The sequence below is a fragment of the Pelophylax lessonae genome, assembly GCF_965119305.1.
Source record: "Pelophylax lessonae genome assembly, chromosome: 2".
Lineage (NCBI taxonomy): Eukaryota > Metazoa > Chordata > Amphibia > Anura > Ranidae > Pelophylax > Pelophylax lessonae.
The window spans coordinates 116,202,975-116,222,817 of NC_138769.1; the positions used below are offsets into that span (position 1 = coordinate 116,202,975).

General features: G+C 42.4%; 1 protein-coding gene across 1 annotated transcript in view; it reads right to left on the reverse strand.

Annotated features, from left to right (window-relative positions):
* PIGL (phosphatidylinositol glycan anchor biosynthesis class L) overlaps window positions 1-19,843 on the reverse strand; it is a 275,149-nt gene that overhangs the window by 42,576 nt on the left and 212,730 nt on the right. The window contains exon 4 of the mRNA XM_082247317.1: window positions 10,647-10,714. Within this exon, the coding sequence (XP_082103443.1) occupies window positions 10,647-10,714 (68 nt within the window). The remainder of the gene's footprint in view (window positions 1-10,646; window positions 10,715-19,843) is intronic.

Sequence of the window (19,843 nt, forward strand, 5' to 3'; positions counted from 1 at the left end):
TCACTCTGTGTATAACGCATCTATATAAAATATACGAGTTTAACTTTTTGAATTAAATTATATTAATCATTAAATGAATGCAGCCCCCTCACAATAAAATAAATCACATACCTTCCAAATGGGTCAGTACAGAATGTGAGGCTAATACAATAGCATCTTCTGTGGTTCAATTAGCTCTAAAGGCAAATTGGTAGCTATCCAGCCCTGACGAAATACATTTTTTTAATGTGGTTTGAAATAAACTTCTTTAAACATTTCATTACAATGGGGGTAAGAGCCATGAGACAATAGTCATTAAGACAAAAACAACTAGATTTCTTAGGAACTGGGACAATTGCAGATGTTTTCAGACATGAAGACATCTGTTGATCTTGCCAGAAATGCCGCATTGTCACTTCGTGTGAGGTGAAAAGATAAAAAAACAGTGTTATCTTTTTCTTTCGTACCCTACTAATCCCATCAACAACCATGCACTGGAGATGAACAAATGCAGACATATTTAAAGTCCAGCCCATGTGACAATCACGTCCACCTCAATAGATACACTGGAGGATTGAGTGTTGCCACCAAGGGACAGAAGTCTGTTATTCACAGGATCACCTGGTAAAAATAAAGAAAAAAAAAAGGAAAACAGGAATAGTAGGCTTCAATATATTCATTTTTTTCTGACTTGCAGTATATCAACGTGTGCATGTATTATATTCTGGCTCCTGTTGTCTACTAAAGTCATTCATTGAATACATGAGGCCATTACCATGTGCATGGTGTAATCAAGGACACCTGTAGAAGGCTTTACTTTAGTTCTACCAAACACTTGGAAGTTGGGACTATATTCAGACTTATCAATCATCAATTGGACTTTTTTTTTTGTCACACTGCTCTTGGTCTTGTTTTTTTTTATCTGGCATGTAATGTGGGCGGTGGTACTTTTTGGTTTATTGCTTAAAAATGGTTTGTAAGGCATATATAAATTTCTCTGCAAGTGAAATTCTTCCAAAGTAGATTTGAATGCTAATATCCCTGGGCTGTGCTTCCTATGTGTCTCCTACAGTATTTCCATTGCGGATGGTACAGGAACATCATTAAACACTTTCCCAGCTAAAAGAACATCAAGAACTGTAACAAAAAAGTCTGAATTCCTGCCAGGTAGAAAAAAAAGAAGCAGTTATCTGAAACACAATAGAAGCATTGTAATATTAGGTTTGTGCAACAATCCATAAGTATTGTTCCAATAAACATACCAAATTTAGACACCAGAACTTTGCCTTCCTCTAGGTTTATAGACGAGATCATTATTTTAAACACTCATCTGGGTCATATGAAATGGTGGAAGTCTATAAAAATTACATTTACAAAGCAAATCCTAATTTTACTATAAACTGTCCACGAGAACTGAGCTTCTCCCTGGCCTCTTATTCCTCATTTTCTGAGTCAGCAGCAGGAGCCATTGGCTCCTGTTATTGTCAATTAGTCAGAGAGCCAAAGAGTAGAGAGCAGGTTTTGCAGTTACAAGTATGACTCCCATAGGCAAAGGCATGATGAGACTTGTAGTTCTCTAACAGCTGGAGGACCGCCAGCTTGACACCCCTGCGAGCATAGCACAACTGAAGTTAACATCACCTGTTGTGAATGTGAAAAAGTTGCGCTGATTGCCTGACCTTCTGCTATCCTCCTCCATTCCTAAAACTCATAGTATCCTGTCCCAGAATAAAAAGTTGCCTGAAAGAAGGAGGCAGATGCTGTCATTCATTTGCCCATCCTCCATTAACAGAACACTTTGCACTCTGGGAAAGAAATCAATGAGTTCTAATAACATTGAAGACAGGGTGAAAAGTATGGGTGAGCAGTGCAAGTCTTTTGCACTCGCAATGGATGATGTTATCCCAGCACCCCCAGAAGTCCAACATTGTGGGGAGGACTCGACAGCAGTGCAAAGGTTTCTACACCATGCAGCAGCCAGCCAGACACTTGATTAAACATAAATAAATGAACTTCAGGTTTAAACACGTTTTATTTCTTTTCTGCCTCTATTCAATTTTATGTATTACAGCTTTCACGCATCAGCCCCTTTGCATTAGGCAAGTCGTGTCCTGTGCAAATGTCACAATCATGCAAGCGATACAAGCAACACTAAACATTACTGTGCCCTGCAACGAAGTAATGTTTGCAACAAAATTTCTTATTATTGCTCTATATAATCTATAACTGACAATGGATCATTCCTCAACAGCCAACATAATGGGATTTGGGCCACAAATGCTAAAATGTAATCATCATAATTTAAACTCATTCCTTTATGGCCAAAGACAGGTAGATGAGAATGGGTATTGGTGTACAGGCACCTGTCAAAAGGTAAGTAATACCTTCCCAAAATGTTGTACTTGATGCAGGCCCTCCCCATGCATCTCCCATCCTTCTTTTTTAAACGCATGGACGCCCTGTTCTAGGAGTTTGTTTGGTCACATCGAAGACCACACATCCAGCTCCAGCTCTTTTATCTACCAAAGTCTAGGGGGGGGGGGGGGGTCTGGGACTACCGAATGTGAAAGTCTACTTTAGAGCAGCCCATTTAACCAGACTGATCGACTGGTATTGTCATGCCGAGGCCAAAAGGTGGGTAGCCATGGAAAAGCTGGCCATGGACTACATTACCTATCCCAAAAGGAACTTAGTAGCCACCCCACTTTGGGCAGCACGCTTGCAGTCATTAGGGAGACTATGCTTCATACCGCGGTCTCTCCTCGTCCCTCTCTGATGGTGCCCGTTTTGGGCAACCCAGATTTTCCTCCTGGCCTTGAGGGTACATGGTTTCTTGGTTTTATCCAGGAGGGTCAATTACACCTTTGGGATTTTCTTGGGAACGATGGGAAACTTTCCGCAGAAATTTTGTCTAGGGCAGCCAATCCCCCACTGGACTTCTGGAGCGGTCTTCAACTCTGACATTTTCTCCACAAATGTCTTTGTCCTCCAGGTATCTTTCGCCAATTGACAGAAATAAAGCATATATGTCATAGAAGGGAACCGATCCACCAAAGTCTCTCCATCATTTATGCTGCCTTAATCAGCCTGCCCTCAGAAATTTCCCCTCCATTTCTGGCGTGCTGGGAGTCTGACCTAAACACCAATTTTACAGAAGCCCAAAAAGAGAAGATCCTCCATTTTGCACAAAAATCATCCATAGCCACAAATATACAGGAAACAGGCTACAAGACCCTCAGGAGGTGGTAAAGGGTGCCCTCAATTTTACATATTTTCTCCCCGCAAGTACCAGACACATGTTGGCATTGTGATCTCAATCGGGGGATCTTGTACCATATCTTTTGGGAATGTCCACAAATTAAACCATTCTAGCGAGCAGTGACCGACACCTTCAAACACTTAACCAATGTACACTTAGCAGACGACCCTGCGGCATGCCTGCTCCATCTCACTTGAAGGCCCATCAAAAAATACAAGACATCCCTTACTATTCAGCTCTTAAACGCAGCCAAGTATTGTACACCCCTTTGCTGGAGATCAGCTGTTCCACCCACAAGATCTCTTTGGTTTTCCAAGGTTAATGAACTCAGGAACATGGAGGAAATGTCAGCCACTCTATACAATCATGAGGGCATCTTTCACAACAAATGGGCACTGTGGCAATACTTTACCCTTACAGATGACTACCTTCAGGAAATTTCGCATCCTGGCTGAGTGGCGGGGGGACAAGGGAGGTCGGGTTCGGGGAGACACTGCACACTTTTTTCTGCCTCTTTCACCCCTCTTCCCTTTTCCCTCACATTTCTTTCTCGCTTTCATTCATACCCTGTTCATTATCACTATAAGATTCTCTTTGAATTCCATATACAGTATTTACATCACTTGAGATCTTCATGATCACCCTGCTCCTAATTTTATAACCGGTATTGACCAATACCTCTCTTTCTAAAAACGTATTTACCTCTTATTGTAAAAGGGTTCAGTTCGCTGGTTGACACGTCTGTCGCTGGCCAATTTAATACTTCCTCAATTGGTTGTCAATTGCCATGTTTAATGACCTTGTAAATGGCATCTCGGTGAGGTGTATGCAATCAAACTTGATGCTTCCTATGCAATTATATTGTTTGTTTTTGCTAAATCTTAATGTTTTGTGGTTGACCTGATATGTTATCTAACATTGTGTGCTATGTACCATTTCATCTCATATTCTGCCATTTCACCTGTTTGTATCGCAACCTTTGACTAAATAAAGGAATTACAGAAAAGGTAAGTAATAGATAATAGAAGGTTCCTGGTATGTTCACATCACTTTATTGGAGTGCAGCCAAATATATTCAGCCAAAATGTTTTAAGGAAAACACTCCCCCTTCATCATGGCACAGAGAACCTACATAGGGTACTTCACAACTGTGCAGTTTTACAATTGTTTTTATGGCATAGGGGCATAAACAAAGATTTTAAAAGACATAAAATTATATTATCAGATCATCTGAAAACAAAAAACCTATCTCACAGTATACTGTGGTAATAGCAATGCAGGGGGGATGTCAGCACAAGTCTTGGCCATTGAAGGACAGGCACAGCCAGTAAACTGACTACACTGGGATGGATGTGCTCTCATGGCTGGTATGGTCAGCTTGAAATAGGAAAAAAAGGGGGACTGGCAGGATCACCATGGATTTCACACAAAGGAAGCAATACAAAGAGAACAGGATATTTTTTCATACAAGTACGTAGTACAGCAACACACATCAGAAATATAAAATGTTGGGGTAACAGTCTTTAAGGCCCCATTCACACTTGGCGATTTGGAATTACAGGCAGAATCGCTGCAATTCTGCCTGCGATTCCAATTCCCTTGGCAAATGCTGCAAAGCACACAATGTGTGCTTAATGGCACCCCAAACACAGTGCAATTTTGCCGTGACTCATACGACAGAAATGCACTGCAATTGCGCCTTTAAAAATCGTGTGAAGCTTGTTGCCCAAAAAAGGAGCAGGAGCTTTTTTTTGGGTGACAAAAATGCACAGGGCAGCCCATTGAAGTGAATGGGCGGCCCTATGCGCGACACATGGAGTCACGTGAATATCACAATGCTAACCGCAAGGGAAATAATTGTACTGTTGATAAAAAGGTATGAAAAGCAACAAATAAAATGTGAAACTTGTACGAAATTAGCAGTACAATATCTTTAGCAATAATAGCAATCATAGTCATAAAAAGTCTTAAAAGGATACTCAAACATTATCTTCATGAATTAGTGACTAGAAAATATAAAATATATAGCTTGCACCTAGAAAACTTCTTAGTATGTAGGGTAAGGAAGAATGTCATTTTTGAGGAAGTATTGTATGACTACCTCTATGACTATGGCTAAAAGTACTACCACTCTGAGTGTTCCTGTGCACCAGAATATGTCCAGAGAAATCATGAGCACCTCTCACATTTGGAAATGCTCATCAGAAACCCCCCAAGGCACATGTGTCAAACACAAGGCCCGCACATGCCGAATTCCGCCCCCCCAGGCCATATAATGTGGCCCTTGCACGTCTTCTGCAGCTGTGGCACCTCCCTCATCTCCGTTCCCCACCTTGTTCAGCAGTCGACAGCAGAGAGGATGACAGAATTCCTCCTACAGATTCTGCACCTCTCTGTTCACTTGCAGCACCCCCTGGTCTCATCATTCAGCAGACTCTAGCAACTGACTCCAGCCTTCCTCTGGTCCTGCTCCAGACCCTGCACTTTCTGCTTCCCAGCTTCTTCCCAGCAGCAGCACAAGGGGGTGCACTTATATGTTAGGGAGGATGGAGGACTTTTGACTTCTGATGGTGGGGTGGGGGCTCTTGACATCTGCTTATAATTATTATGAGAATAATACAATTATTATGAGAATAATACAATTTTATGTCAGTTGAAAGGAGGGTCGCCCACCACTGGCATCATCCATAAGAAACTTTTTTGGATACTGCTCAGACAGAATACCATGGCAGAACCGGTTTCTTGGGGATGATACCAGTGGTGTGCAAACCTCTTTTTCAGATTTGCATCACCTTCTACAGGAGTGTGAGTGGGAACCATGCCCTTCACAGCTTAAATCTTCAGTTGTTAATAAAACTAGTAATAATTGCATACAGAGGCAATTGTTTAATATGATTTAGAGTAAATACATTTATATAGTCTTACAGATACAAATGGCCCTTTGAGGGCAACCATAATGCTGATGCGGCCCGCAATTGAAATTGAGTTTGACACCCCTGCCCTAAGGTGTCCAATTATCACTCAAACATTATGATTAATTAGAAATGGAATCATGACCACCTCTATCCATTACAATAATTTCATAAGTAACAATGAGTTCAAATAATGAACAATCATAGTTCACATGCAGCTCTTGCTACTCATGCAATGTCAGAAAGACCCCATTAAACAATGGTGACTAGTGTAAAGGCCAACATGCCAGTTACTGGACTTTGCTAATACTTGTGCACATTTTGTTCTGTTTCATATTATTCTGATATGAAAGAAAATGGTTGTGTGTGTTCAATATAGTTAAAAAGCATCAAAATGACTTTGTGAAGTGTACAGATTGAAAGGACCAAGCAGTTCTGGTACAAGTAATAATTAGAAAAAGTAAATCACAGCCCTGGACATTCACTGAAAGCCTGGTATCCAAGGCCATAGAAAGCAGTTGCCACAGTATTTGTAATACCCATCTGCTGATGGGTTAATGAATGGCCTCTTACGTAACCGTCACCATGGAAACCGTCAGAACAGCATTCACAAATGTGGGGGAGTTCAGAAACAGAACTCAACTGAAAGCCCCACAGAATAGCGTGAAAGAAACATTAGCTGGGCTATAAACAAGGCCATCACCTGAGATCTTGAAAAACATTTCCATTTCAAAGCATAATCCTAAACACTTGACTGTAAAGCAGAATAAGCATTGGATGTGAGAATGTGAGAATAAAAGGAGCCCATACTGTGTACTGATGTCTGGAATTCACCTTGCAAGGAGACTAAAAAAAATAGGGGGTCTGAATGACAAACCTCTAAACTGATCACCTGAATTGGGCATTATTGCGATCAGTATGACACAGCTACTCATTTGTCATATCATACACCAAATATAAATGGAAAAAAATACATGAAAAAAAAGTATATATCGCGCATACTGTATATACAGGGGGTAAAATAAGTATTGAACATGTCATCATTTTTCTAGGTAACTATATTTTTAACCACTTAAGCCCCGGGGGATTTGGTTGCTCAAAGGCCAGGGCCTATTTTGCGATTCGGCACTACGTGACTTTAACGGACAATTGCGTGGTCGTGCGACGCTGTACCCAAATGAAATTGACGTCCTTTTTTCCCCATAAATAGAGCTTTTTTTTGGTGGTATTTGATCACCTGTGCGATTTTTATTTTTTGCACTCTAAAAAAAAAGAAGAGCGACAATTTTGAAAAAATAACAATATTTTTCAAATTTTTTTCTATGAAATTTAAAAAAAAAAATTTAAAAATCAAAATTTTCTAACATTTTAGGCCAATTTGTTTTCTACTACATATTTTTGGTAAAAAAAAAAAAAAAATCGCAATAAGCGGATTTTGATTGGTTTGTGCAAAAGTTATTGCGTTTACTAACTACGGGAAAGATTTATGTAATTTTTATTGTTTTTTTTTTTTTAAACTAATAATGGCGGCGATCTGCGTTTTTTTTTTTGCGACACTGCGGCGGACAGATCGGACCACTGACTGACATTTTTTACACTTTTGGGGGTACCAGTGACATTACTACAGTAATCAGTGCTATAAAAATGTATAAATGACACTGGCAGGGAAGGGGTTAACTTTATTAGAGATCCAGGGGTTAAGTGTGTCCCTAGGGGCGTGCTTCTAACTGTCAAGGGGCGTGGCTTTTGATGTAACCACAGAGACATACGATCCTACATAGTAGGATCATATAGACTCTGCAGTTACACCAGGGAGAATGACAAGCGGCTTTGTTTACATTAGCCGCCTGCCTTTCTCCCTCTCCAGCGGGAGATCGCGAGTGACCGGCGGACATCGGAGCCGCCGGTCACTCGCACGGGGATGTCAGGGAACGAGCAGGGGCGGGAGCGCGCCTCCGGTGGTGCGCGCTCGCCCCCTATTGGCTCGTGGGCAAGTGACGTACCGGTACGTCACTTTGCCCAGGAGGGGCTGACCGCCGCAGTATATGTACTTGCGGCGGTCGGCAAATGTATAAAGATGCAATAAACCTGAAACCTTCACCACATGTCGGTATCAACCCATGTAATCTATATATACATAGAAACCAAAACAAATAAGTTCAGAAATTAGGTTATCTGTAATAAAATGGAATGACACAGGGAAAACTATAGAACACATGCAGAAAGGGAGGTGTAAAATGGCATGGAAAGCCAAGTCACTGGTTACAAATCTATCAGTAATCATAAAGCAATACTGCCCCTTGTCAGTGCAACATAGTATCAGTGGGTTTAGTCTCAACTGATGGCCTATAAAAGGTGTCCCATTATCAAGTTGTCACACAAGAAACAACTCATGATGGGTAAAAGCTAAGAGCTCTCTCAAGACCTTCGCAAACCTTATTATTGCAAAATTTACTGATGGCATTGATTACAGAAGGATTTCTAAACTTCTGAATGTTCCAGTGAGCACTGTTGGGGTTTCAATCCAGAAGTAAAAAGATTATTTCACCATTAACCTTCCTAGCGCGGTATTCCCGAGCGTGGCTCGGGGTTAAATTTCAGAGCCAAAAGCGGTAATCCTGAGCCACACTCGGGGTACCGATAGGAAGATCGCTGGATCCTGAAAGCAGGGTTACTTACCTTGTCACCGGGATCCAGCAATGTATTTCGGCGGTGTCTGGCGGCGGATCTTCCTCCCGATCCTCTCCGTGCCCCGGCTTCCGTCTCCTGCGACATGACGTTCGCAGGGGGGTGGAACCGGCGGCAAATTCAAATGTAAAACACACCAAACACACTGATACAATTCAAAATAAAAAAAAATCACATTAGTTTGCCCCCCAGTGCCCTTTCCTGCAGTTTTACTGTACTTTTTATGTATATATATATATATAATGTATTTATATATATAATTTTATCTGCTGAGAAAGAGACAGTTGTCCCTCATTAATCCCTCTCCCTGTGTAGGCACCCCTCCCAGCCCTGGCTCTAATGTTAGCCCTGCTATTTTTTTCATCTCCCCCCCCCCCTTTTTGCTCTGTCTTCCTGACACAGTCACAGCTGATCAGCTGCATCCTCATGGGGTGAAGAATTTACTGATACACTAGTTCCATAGCTGCCTTTTATCTTATCTAAATGAACCACTGATTCACACTGTACAGACCACAGCACCCATGTGCATGAGCCCCAAGACCTCATTCACACACACAGATTAATTTGACAACTCAGTTTCATCTTTTAGATTTAGCAGGAATTCTGTGAGTTATGTTGTATTTGTGTCTGCTAATAATGATTTGATTTGTATTTTTATCGAAATGTAGCTTTAATATTTTCTTGGGGGGGGGGGGGGGCAGGTAGTCTGTATGGGGCTCCGCGATTTCTATCAGCAACCCTGGGTGTGCATATCATTGTCAAAGTCTACAATGGAGAGAACGCTTTACGAGAGCAAATACAAAGGGTTCACCACAAGGTGCAAACCATTCATAAGCCTGAAGAATAGAAAAGCCAGATTCAATTTTGCCAAGAAAACATCTAAAAAAGCCAGACCAGTTCTGGAAAAGCATTCTTTGGATGGATGAAAGTAAGATTAATCTGTACCAGAATGATGAGAAGAAAAAAGCGTGGAGAACTTGGCTTGGAGCAGCTCTTGATCCAAAGCACACAACGTCATCTGTACAAAATGGTGGAGGCAGTGTGATGGCCTGAGCATGCATGGATTCTAGTGGCACTGGGTCATTGGTGTTTATTGATGATGTGACAGAAGACAGACGCAGCCGGATGAATTTTGCAGTGTTTGGAGATTCAGTCAAGTTGATTGGACGTGCTTCACAGTACAGATGTACAATGATCCAAAACACACTGCAAAAGCATCCCAGGAGCTTTTGAAGGAAAATAAGTGGAATATTCTGTAAAGGCTGAGTCAATCACCTGATCTCATTCCAATTGAGCATGCATTTCACTTGCTGAAGGCAAAACTATAGGCAGAAAGACCCACAGACAAAAACTGAAGACAGCTGCAGTTAGAGCCTGGCAAAGTATCATAAAGGAGGAAACGCAGTCTTTGGTAATGTCCATGGGTTCTAGACTTCAGGCAGTCATTGCCAGTAAAGGATTCTCAACAAAATATTAAAAATGAACATTTTATGATTATTTTAATTTGAACCCCTGAAAATGGTTCCTAAAATTTGTACTTGTTATTTATGTTCAACCCTTTGAATTAAAGCTGAAAGTCTGCACTGTTTCATTTTAATTTTATTATGGTGGCATACAGAGCAAAAAGTATGAAAAATGTGCCTGTTTCCAAATATATATATATAGACCTAACTGTATTTGCTGACACTCATTAGAAATGATGAAATGGCTTGGAAAAGCTAAGAAACATCTTCAACACAGAACCAGGTCCGGTTGAATGTTATTAAATTCTAGCTAGCTGTGAGCTGTAAAAACATAAAATACCTTACCTTATGGCGTGGTACAAGGAAATATGGTTCGAATGCCCACTAATGCCTTTTTCATCAAATGTAATTACCTGAAATAGAGATCACATAGTTCAAGTTTCCTGAAACAATGAGGAAAATTAGTAGTCTTCAGCCCCGGTTCACACTACTGCGTGTGCGGGGTTCGCATGTCATGTCGGAGCGCACTGCTCCGACATGACATGCGATCAGCTGTGCGGTGCGAGTTTAGCCATACAGTTTGTATGGCTAAATTCGCATCGCACCCGCAGCAAACACGCACAGGAGGCATTTTTGCTGCCGCATCAGGATCGGATCGCACAGCGGTTCACACTTGTGCGATCCGATCCTGTGCGAACTGCACGATCGCACTGCGATATGCGATCAAACTGGGGGTGTCGTTAAGATTACATTGACACCCCCAGCGGATCGCATATGGCAGTGTGAACTGCCGGGGGTGCGTGTGCGATGCGGGAACAGGCTGCGAATTCGCAGCCTTCCCGCATCGCATCAGTGTGAACCGAGCCAAATGTGCATTATGAGTTCAATGTGAGCACACTTGCATAGACAAATTTTCATTCCAGTTATATTCCACAAATTATTTTACAAGCCGCTTTGTCATTTACAGTTGTGCTCATAAGTTTACACACCCTGGCAGAATTTATGATTTCTTGGGCATTTTTTAGAGAATATGAATGATAACACAAAAACTTTTCTTTCATTCATGGTTAGTGTTTGGCTGAAGCCATTTATTATCAATCAACTGTGTTTACTCTTTTTAAATCATAATGACAACAGAAACTACCTATAATAGCCATATAAACCCCTTTGTGTCAACTTGAGTGCATGTTATCAGGCCAAAATCACCAGGGTATATAAACTTTTGGGTAGTTTCTGTTGTCATTATGATTTAAAAAGAGTAAACACAGTTGATTGATAATAAATGGCTTCAGCCAAACACTAACCATCAGTGAAAGAAAAGTTTTTGTGTTTTCATTTATATTCTCTGAAAAATGGCCAAGAAATTATAAATTCTGCCAGGGTATGTAAACTTATGAACATAACTGTATATAGCAGGGGCTATGCAGAACCTAATACATTTTGTTTATTTCAAATTGTAAGTGGTTATTTAGTTGGAATGAGAATTTATTAGTAACAAAGTCAAGGAAAACAAAAATGATTTAGAAAATTCTTGTCTAGCCGGGATTGGACTACCATAATATATATTGTATCTATATACTCGGCTTTACTGTTATGGTTGAGGTTGTTAGAGTGTTCCTTTAAGGCTGCTTACAGAAGAGGATCGGCTTGTCACAGGAAGTGGACTAATTGGATTGTGGGAGATATAGTTCAATACTGGATGCAGACTGTTGTTTGGATTGCCGAAGGAACTATACTCCCAGGAAGCATTGGGGAAGTGAAGGACCATTGGAAAGCCTATAAACCTATCTGCTTCATAGTGCACTCTCTTGCTTCCGGAACTCAGTGAGTACAGATCGGCCTGGGTGTGTGTGGAGACACTGTCGGTGATTGGGGTGACTACACAGAAGTGACGGATCCAGTGGAGCTGAAAGGAGAGCAAGTGGAGGCTGAGCTGACTGACCGGGACAGCCTTATATAGATCACTCCCACACGCAGGAGCGTGGGAGGGCACATCCCCCGTGTGACAGGGTCATCGCATATGGACACCAAAGAAGGAAAGATTGCCTGGTGAAATCCTAATCGCAAGTATAATACTCATTCATCAACACACTGACCGCAGACAGTATTGCACATATCACTATTTTGGGTTTCACAAATATCACATTGAACAGTGATGAGAGCTCCAACTGCCGGTGAAGACTTAGCAAGGCCTTGCTAGGAGAGGAGATCCAATATTCGTTTTTACCTTAAAGGGGACATGTTACAGTACTTTGAATTGCTATTAGTTAAAACCAATTATAGCTTTAGTAAATCTCTGAGACCTTTCTTTTAGGTCATAGTCATTTACACTGCAATAAGTATTGACAGTCATTATTTGATCTCCTATCAAATTGCATTATTAACAAATTTTGATATTTCTTATTAACTATTTACATTCATGTTGGTGTCATTCGGTTGAATCTCGCTGAGTTTGGTGGGGTTTAACTGACTGATATTGGTACGTTCTTTAATCACAAAGTTAGATCTCTTCACCTTTGAGTTATACTTGTTTATCTCTCCAGTAAAATAACAAAACGTTATTCTAATTGTGTCAGTGTGTCTTTGGAAAATATACTTGCCATGTCAGAAGCTAGAGTGTCAAGTGGGTCGAATGGTTCACAGGGTCAGATGAGTGCTGAGGAACACCTGTTAACCAGCAGCCCTCAAGGTGGCAGTGCTACACTTGAAAAAGAGAAATTTCTGTGTTGCCTACAGCAACCAATCAGTTCTTCCTTCTCAGATGAAATTCAAGGTAATTCAAGGTAAAACAAATCCTTAAAGTGATACTAAAGATAAAATTATTTTGTCTTAAAATAAAAAAGAGGTTATACACTGCCTGGCCAAAAAAAAGTTGCCACCTGGAATTAACTAAGCAACTAACTAAACTAAGCATGCAGCAACTATCCTAGTTGCTGCATGTGCCCAAAGAATGAGGTCAGCTGACTACCTGAATATTCTGAATGACCAGGTTATTCCATCAATGGATTTTTTTCTTCCCTGATGACACAGGCATATTCCAAGATGACAATGCCAGGATTTATCAGGCTCAAATTGTAAAAGAATGGTTCAGGGAGCATGAGAAATCATTTTCACACATGAATCGGCCACCACAGAGTCCAGAACTTAACCCCAATCAGAATCTTTGGGATGGGCTAGAGAAGGCTTTGCGCAGTGGTCCGACTCTCCCATCAATACAAGATCTTGGTGAAAAATGAATGCAACACTGGACAGAAATAAATCTTGTGACATTGCAGAAGCTTATCGAAACAATGCCACAGCAAATGCTTGCCGTAATCAAAGCCAACAAAATATTAGAGTGTGTGACATTTTTTTGGCCAGGCAGTGTATATAGCTGTTCTGTGTAACAATATTTCACCTTACCCATACCTCCTCTTTAGAGGTCTCCAGTCTGCGCTGTCCAGCTGGGCTGTAAGCATCCATAGGCACACACAGCACTAGTAAGCCACGCCCCCACTCTCCACTCACAGGAGTTTGACTGACAGCAGCTGGTGCCTATGGCTCCCGTTGCCCTCAGTGTCTACTGTAAGACCAGGAAGAGAGGAAGGCGGTGCTACAGCTGGTACGGTGGGGAGTTTTTTTTTTATCTTAATAGAGAGAATGCATTAAAGAGGAGCTCCAGGCTCCTTCGAGAAAAAAATTAAAAGTCAACAGTTACACATACTGTAGCTGCTGACTTTTTTCACAATTTGTGACAATTGTCTAAAAGGGGATTTCCCTTCTTTTAGAGGGATCATTACTTATTTCCATCTGTAAATCTCCCCAGTGAGACACAGATGTCAAAATACTTAACAGTGGTTTTAACCATTTCCAACTCTATTTAAAAGAAATAATAGGATTTTTAACTCACCTGAGATACTGTTAAAAGTTGGGGCTTAACAGACTACAGAGCCGCCTCAAGAACCTCACAAACAAAGTCAGAATCCAATGAAGCCTAAACATCCACCTGGTAAAGCCTAATAAAAGTGTGAAAGCTGGCAGCCTTGCATTTCAGAAGCCCAATGCTGAAAAGCTCAGGAAGCCCTAATGGATCTATGGGACTGCACTTTGACAGATTAAGTTGAAATGTAACTCTTTAGTCTTCAATGATGATGAAATGCCAAACACACATGAGAAGCAGGCTACGGGGACCTTCAGGAATGACAAACAAATATTTGGACTGTCTAAAAGGTGCTGTAGCTGAGAACAGTGGGTACCACATTCAGAAAAAAGCATAAAAACGAATTTGGTTTAACTACACAGTGAGGTTATTTATGGTGAGGGTGTCATGCAAATAAGAATCAATATTATGTATTGTGTGTTTCAATAAACTTTGGATATTTTTGCATTTATTCCTGATTACCATTTCTTGTTATTTTTTTTTTTCAAATATTCAAAATGAGACAGGCCCCTATTCTTCAGGACACAGGATTTAACAGGCAGGTCGTCAAAGCCAGCAAAAAGCAAGGTGATTTATCAGTCATTGGGACATAAAAATGGGATTTTTGACTTCCGTAAAATCCATTTCTCTAAAGTTCATTGACTGACATAGATCCTGATATTTATAACCATTGGGTTATACTGCCCCTTACAGGAGTAAGATACTAGGCAGAAAATAATTCTGGCTACACCCATGGGCAGTCCCAGGGGGTATACTCCCTCTCTCTGCTATAGCCACTTAGTTTTGTTACAAGCAGTGTCAGGAGAAATGTAACTCCACCTAGCGGTGGGGGCTGTATACATGAACTTTAGAGAAATTTATTTTACGGTCAAAGTAAAAAATCCCATTTTCTCTTTCGTTCATTGACGGACACTGCTCCTGATATTCATAACCATTGGGACGTCCCAAAGCAGTATTAAACATGAGGGGTGGGAACAACAAAAAAATTCCCAAGGTTAAACATTATCCAACCAGGCAACAGGAGCTCAACCAAATAACTGGAGCCGATCTGAAAAAAAAAGCACACCCTCAAAGAGGATCAGGTCCTCTTAAACAGCAGCCTGCAAAATTTTGCTGCCAAAAGAACCATCCGCAGATGCCAACACATGCACTTTATAAAACTTTGTATAAGTGTGCACCAATGATCTGGTGGCCACCTTGCAAACCTGCGTCACTGACACATGATGACAGAAAGATCAGTAGGCATCAGTAGGCATCAAGCGCCCTAATAGAGTGCTCCTTGACAGGGAAAGGAGGAACCTGACCCCCCCTGATGGAATAGGCCTGAACCACCGTCTGTCTGATCCATCTGGAAATGGTCGCAGAGGAAGCGGACAACCCTTTTCGAGGTCCATCCATGAGCACAAATAGAGAATCTGACTTCCTGAAAGACTCTGTAGCTGCTAGGTAAACCCTAGTTGCCCGGACCACATCCAAGGCATGCAAGGCAAATTCCTTCGGATGTTTAGTCGTGGGACACAGGGAAGAAAAAACAATGTCTTCATTCAAATGAAAATCAGAGACAACCTTTGGAAGGAACGATGGACAGGGGCGAAGAACCACCTTATCCCTGTGAATCACCAGGTAAGGTGAACGACAGGATAACGCCAACATTCCCAACACCCTGAAGAAAGGTACGCACCAGGGAGTGTGTGGCCAAAGGTTGTTGGAGGAAGAAGACCGCCAAAGCCGACACCTGGCCCTTGATGGTACTCAAGGCCAATTTCTGTTCAACCCCCCCGTTGAAGGAAGGTCAAGATTCCAGCCACCGAGAAGGAGTGAGGAAGAACCCCAAGAGACTCACACCACGCAATGTATGTCTTTCACATACGATGGTAGATCTTCTTAGCTTTCAACAGGGTAGGAATCACCGGCTTCAGATAAACCCCTATTCTTTAGCATCTGGCGGTCAACAGCCAAGCTGTCAAAGCAGGATGGAAGATCGGTCCTTGGGACAGCAGATACTCCCTGAGAGGAAGCTGCCAAGGAATGTCGGCGACCAGCCGCACCAGATTGGCGTATCAAGCCCAGCGAGGTCAGTCCAGAGTCACTAAGATGACCAAAATCCCTTCTGCCTCGATCCTGCATAGAAATCTTGGCAGAAGCTTGAGAGGAGGGAAGGCGTAAATCAGATAATACTGACCCCACAGGTCCACCAGCGCGTCCGTGGCGTCTGCCAGAGGATCCCTTGACCGAGCCACAAACTGCACCTTTCTGTTCCGTCAAGACGCCAACAGATCCACCTCGTGGGGTGGATGAAGAGACCAACGCTTGCCAACTGAGGTAGTCCACCTGCCAATTTTCTACCCCAGGAATGTGTATGGCGGAGAGAGCTGGAACAAACCGTTCTGCCAACCTTAGAATTCCGGCTACCTCCAGAGCCGCCAAGACACTTCTTGTGCCCCCTTGATGATTGACATAAGCCACTAGACAACCCTGAAGACGATCCGTCCAATGATCCAGACACAGTCTGCTCGCTTGGAGTTCCAAGACATTGATCGGGAGTCTGGACTCTTCCAGCGTCCAGATCCCTTGAGCAGAATGCTTGCCGAGGACCGCCTCCCCAGCCGGACAGGCTGGCATCCATGGTAACCACTGTCCAATACAAGCGGAGGAAGGAATATCCAAGCCAAAGCATTGGAGAATGAAGCCACCATTTCAGGGACTCCTTTGTGCCCCGACTCAACCGCATCCGATTGTCCAGAGACTGCGGAGTCTTGTCCAATATGGTCAGAATTTCCCTTTGCAGGGACTCCATATGAAACTGCAAATAGAACTGCCTCGAAGGTAGACACCATCAGGCCTAGCGCCCGCATGCAAGTCCGGAGGGATGACCATTTGTTGGACAGCAGGAGGCGAATTGCAGCCTGCAATTTCTGGAGTTTGTCCAGAGGAAGGAGCACTTTGGCTAAGGCCAAGTGCAGGGTCAGGCCCAGGTAGTCTAGCTTTGTGGATGGAACACAAGCCGACTTCTAAAAATTCAGAATCCAGCTGAACTCCTGCACAGTTCCTATTGTGATCTCCAGGTTCTCCACCAGAGCAAAGGGAGACTCCGCTCGCAGAAGGAGATCATCCAAGTAGCCCAATACCGCGATCCCCCGTTGGTGTAGCAAAGCTAGCACCGGGGCTAGCACTTTTGTGAAGACCCGAAGAGCAGATGCGAGACCAAAGGGTAACGCCACAAACTCATCCGCATCAGTGCCTTATGTCACAAACGCACTTATGGAAGAATAGTCAAACATTCCCAGAGACACACTCCTAAACCTTGTGGACAGCCTTCCCAGAAGAGTTGAAGCTGTTATAGGGCAATTCAATATTGAACCCTGCGAATTAAGACTGGGATGCCAATAAAATTCATGTGTGTGTGTGTAAAGGCAGGTGTCCCAATACTTTTGACAATATAGTGTACGTCAGGGTGAAAAGAGGATTCTCCAGAGTCCAGACACTGATGATTAAGAAAGTCAGTCTGTCAATATTCCACAATTGTGGTACTCACAGTTGACAGGGCTGGGGCATGAAGTTTCGCCCAAGCCAGAATCTGATCGGATTCCTTTTTAGCTGCAAGACTTCTGGTTCCTCCCTGATGGTTAATGTAAGCCACTGACCTTGCATTAACTAAACCAAAAAACACACTGTGACGGTATGCGAGGTGAGGTAGTAGATAATCGCTATATTTCACCTCGCATACGTTCTGTAGTGAGAGACTGAACCAGAATCCGGCCCGGGTTTTTTCAGTCTCCGTGACAGGCTAGGTTCCGGTCCTGAGATTGTGAGTTACCTGAGTCCATGCTCAGGTGAACTTTAAAATGAACAGGAAAAGAGCACAGAAATGCTCTGGCCTGAGACTCAGAAGGTGATCTGAGAGAGGAGCTCTATTTGGACTTTAAAAGGTTTGCCTTGCAATGTGTTTTGTCGGTGATGGGGACCAGCCCCACACTGTATAGTGAGGAAAATTCCTGTATAGTTTAGCGCCGGACGGCAAGGATTTATTTTACTGTTTTGTTGTTTGTTTCATATTGGCAAACCTCTGCTGAATAAAGCTGGCAACCCACCAGAATTTTAAGAAACTACCTGCATGCTGACCTTATTTTGCTGGAAAAGGTGATCCCTGTGAGCTAATCTCCCACAACACGCTAGCTAAACAAACCATAAAACAATATCACTATTGCTGCTGTTCACAAATAAAAACTAGTACATCATAAACCACAGCGCAAAACAGTGCAAATAAACTTCAATAACATATAGGTAAAAATATGTGAAAAGTGAAACTTCATATAAATTGCTATTGAAAGCAAGTGCCAAGTTAAAGTCCATAAAAGTTCCAATGTTGATCCAAGAAAGTACTGAAGTGCCTCCGAACCTCTATGTACTCATGCAGTGAACTGTGCTCTTCACCCTCGTGTGCTTACACTTACCAGATGATGTGGACCCCTTCGCAGTACTGCATGTGGGTCTATCAGGCTGTGTATCGTAAGTGGGAAGATGTCACATCTCATGTGTCCTGATCAATAAACTCTTATTTGCTCCCGTTCCCTCAAAAAGTGCTTATTCTGTGTAAGCTGTGATCCTGGCAGACGGATTGTGTACTCGCATCCCCTCGTCTTACTCCTGGCACGTTTCCTCATCTGCTTATCTTTATTTTTACCTATATGTTATTATAGTTTATTTGCACTGTTTTGCGGTTTAGGATGTACTGACCTTGCATTGTCTGACTGAATCCTGGTTGGAAGATTTTACAGTCAAGAGGTCCAGCATTGATGTGATAATCAAACCTGTCTGAGTTTTAGAACACTGAAATGGAGACAAACTGCCTCCAGTGACTTAGTTCCTTGCAATGAGAAACTATACAGGACTCCTGCGTAGTTGTCAGGCTGGCATTTGTCATGAAAATCTTCCAGACCTGTAAAAGGAAAGATTTCCCCAACTCTAAATCTAGACTCGTGATCCACCAGACCAAGGCAAGCCTGGTTTTGTTGGTGAAATGTATATGATGGAGATTGAGCCCCTGGTTCCACAGGTGAAATTGGACATGGTAAACTGCTTGGAAAGAGACCTTCATTAAGCCTAGAACCCTCATGCAAACAGGAGTATTGATTAGCTCCTGCAGAGCAAAGTCCAAACATGGGAGTAGAGAGTTCTAGAGTTTGTCCTATGAAAGAAAAACCTTGGACAGGGCCATATCCAGGATCAGAGTTAGACAATCCAAGCAATAACAAAGTTCCAGCAGTAGCTTCTGGAGATTTTGGATACACCCGAATCTGCATAGGATCTGGACAGCCCAATGGACATTGGTTGACAGAGCCTGTTCTAACTGATCCCTCAGAAGAAGGTTATCTAGATATGGCCTAAGAATCAAGTAGGGCAAGAACAGGGGCTGGCCACTTGGTGAAGACTTAGGGATTGATTTGATAAAACTGGAGAGTGGAAAATGTGGTGCAGCTCTACATAGTAACCAATCAGCTTCCAGTTTTTTTTTGTCAAAGCTGATTGTCTACCATGCACAGCTGCGCCAGATTTTGAGCTCTCCGGTTATAGTAAATCAACCCCTTAGTGCACAGTGGACAGACAAAGGGCAATAAACTGC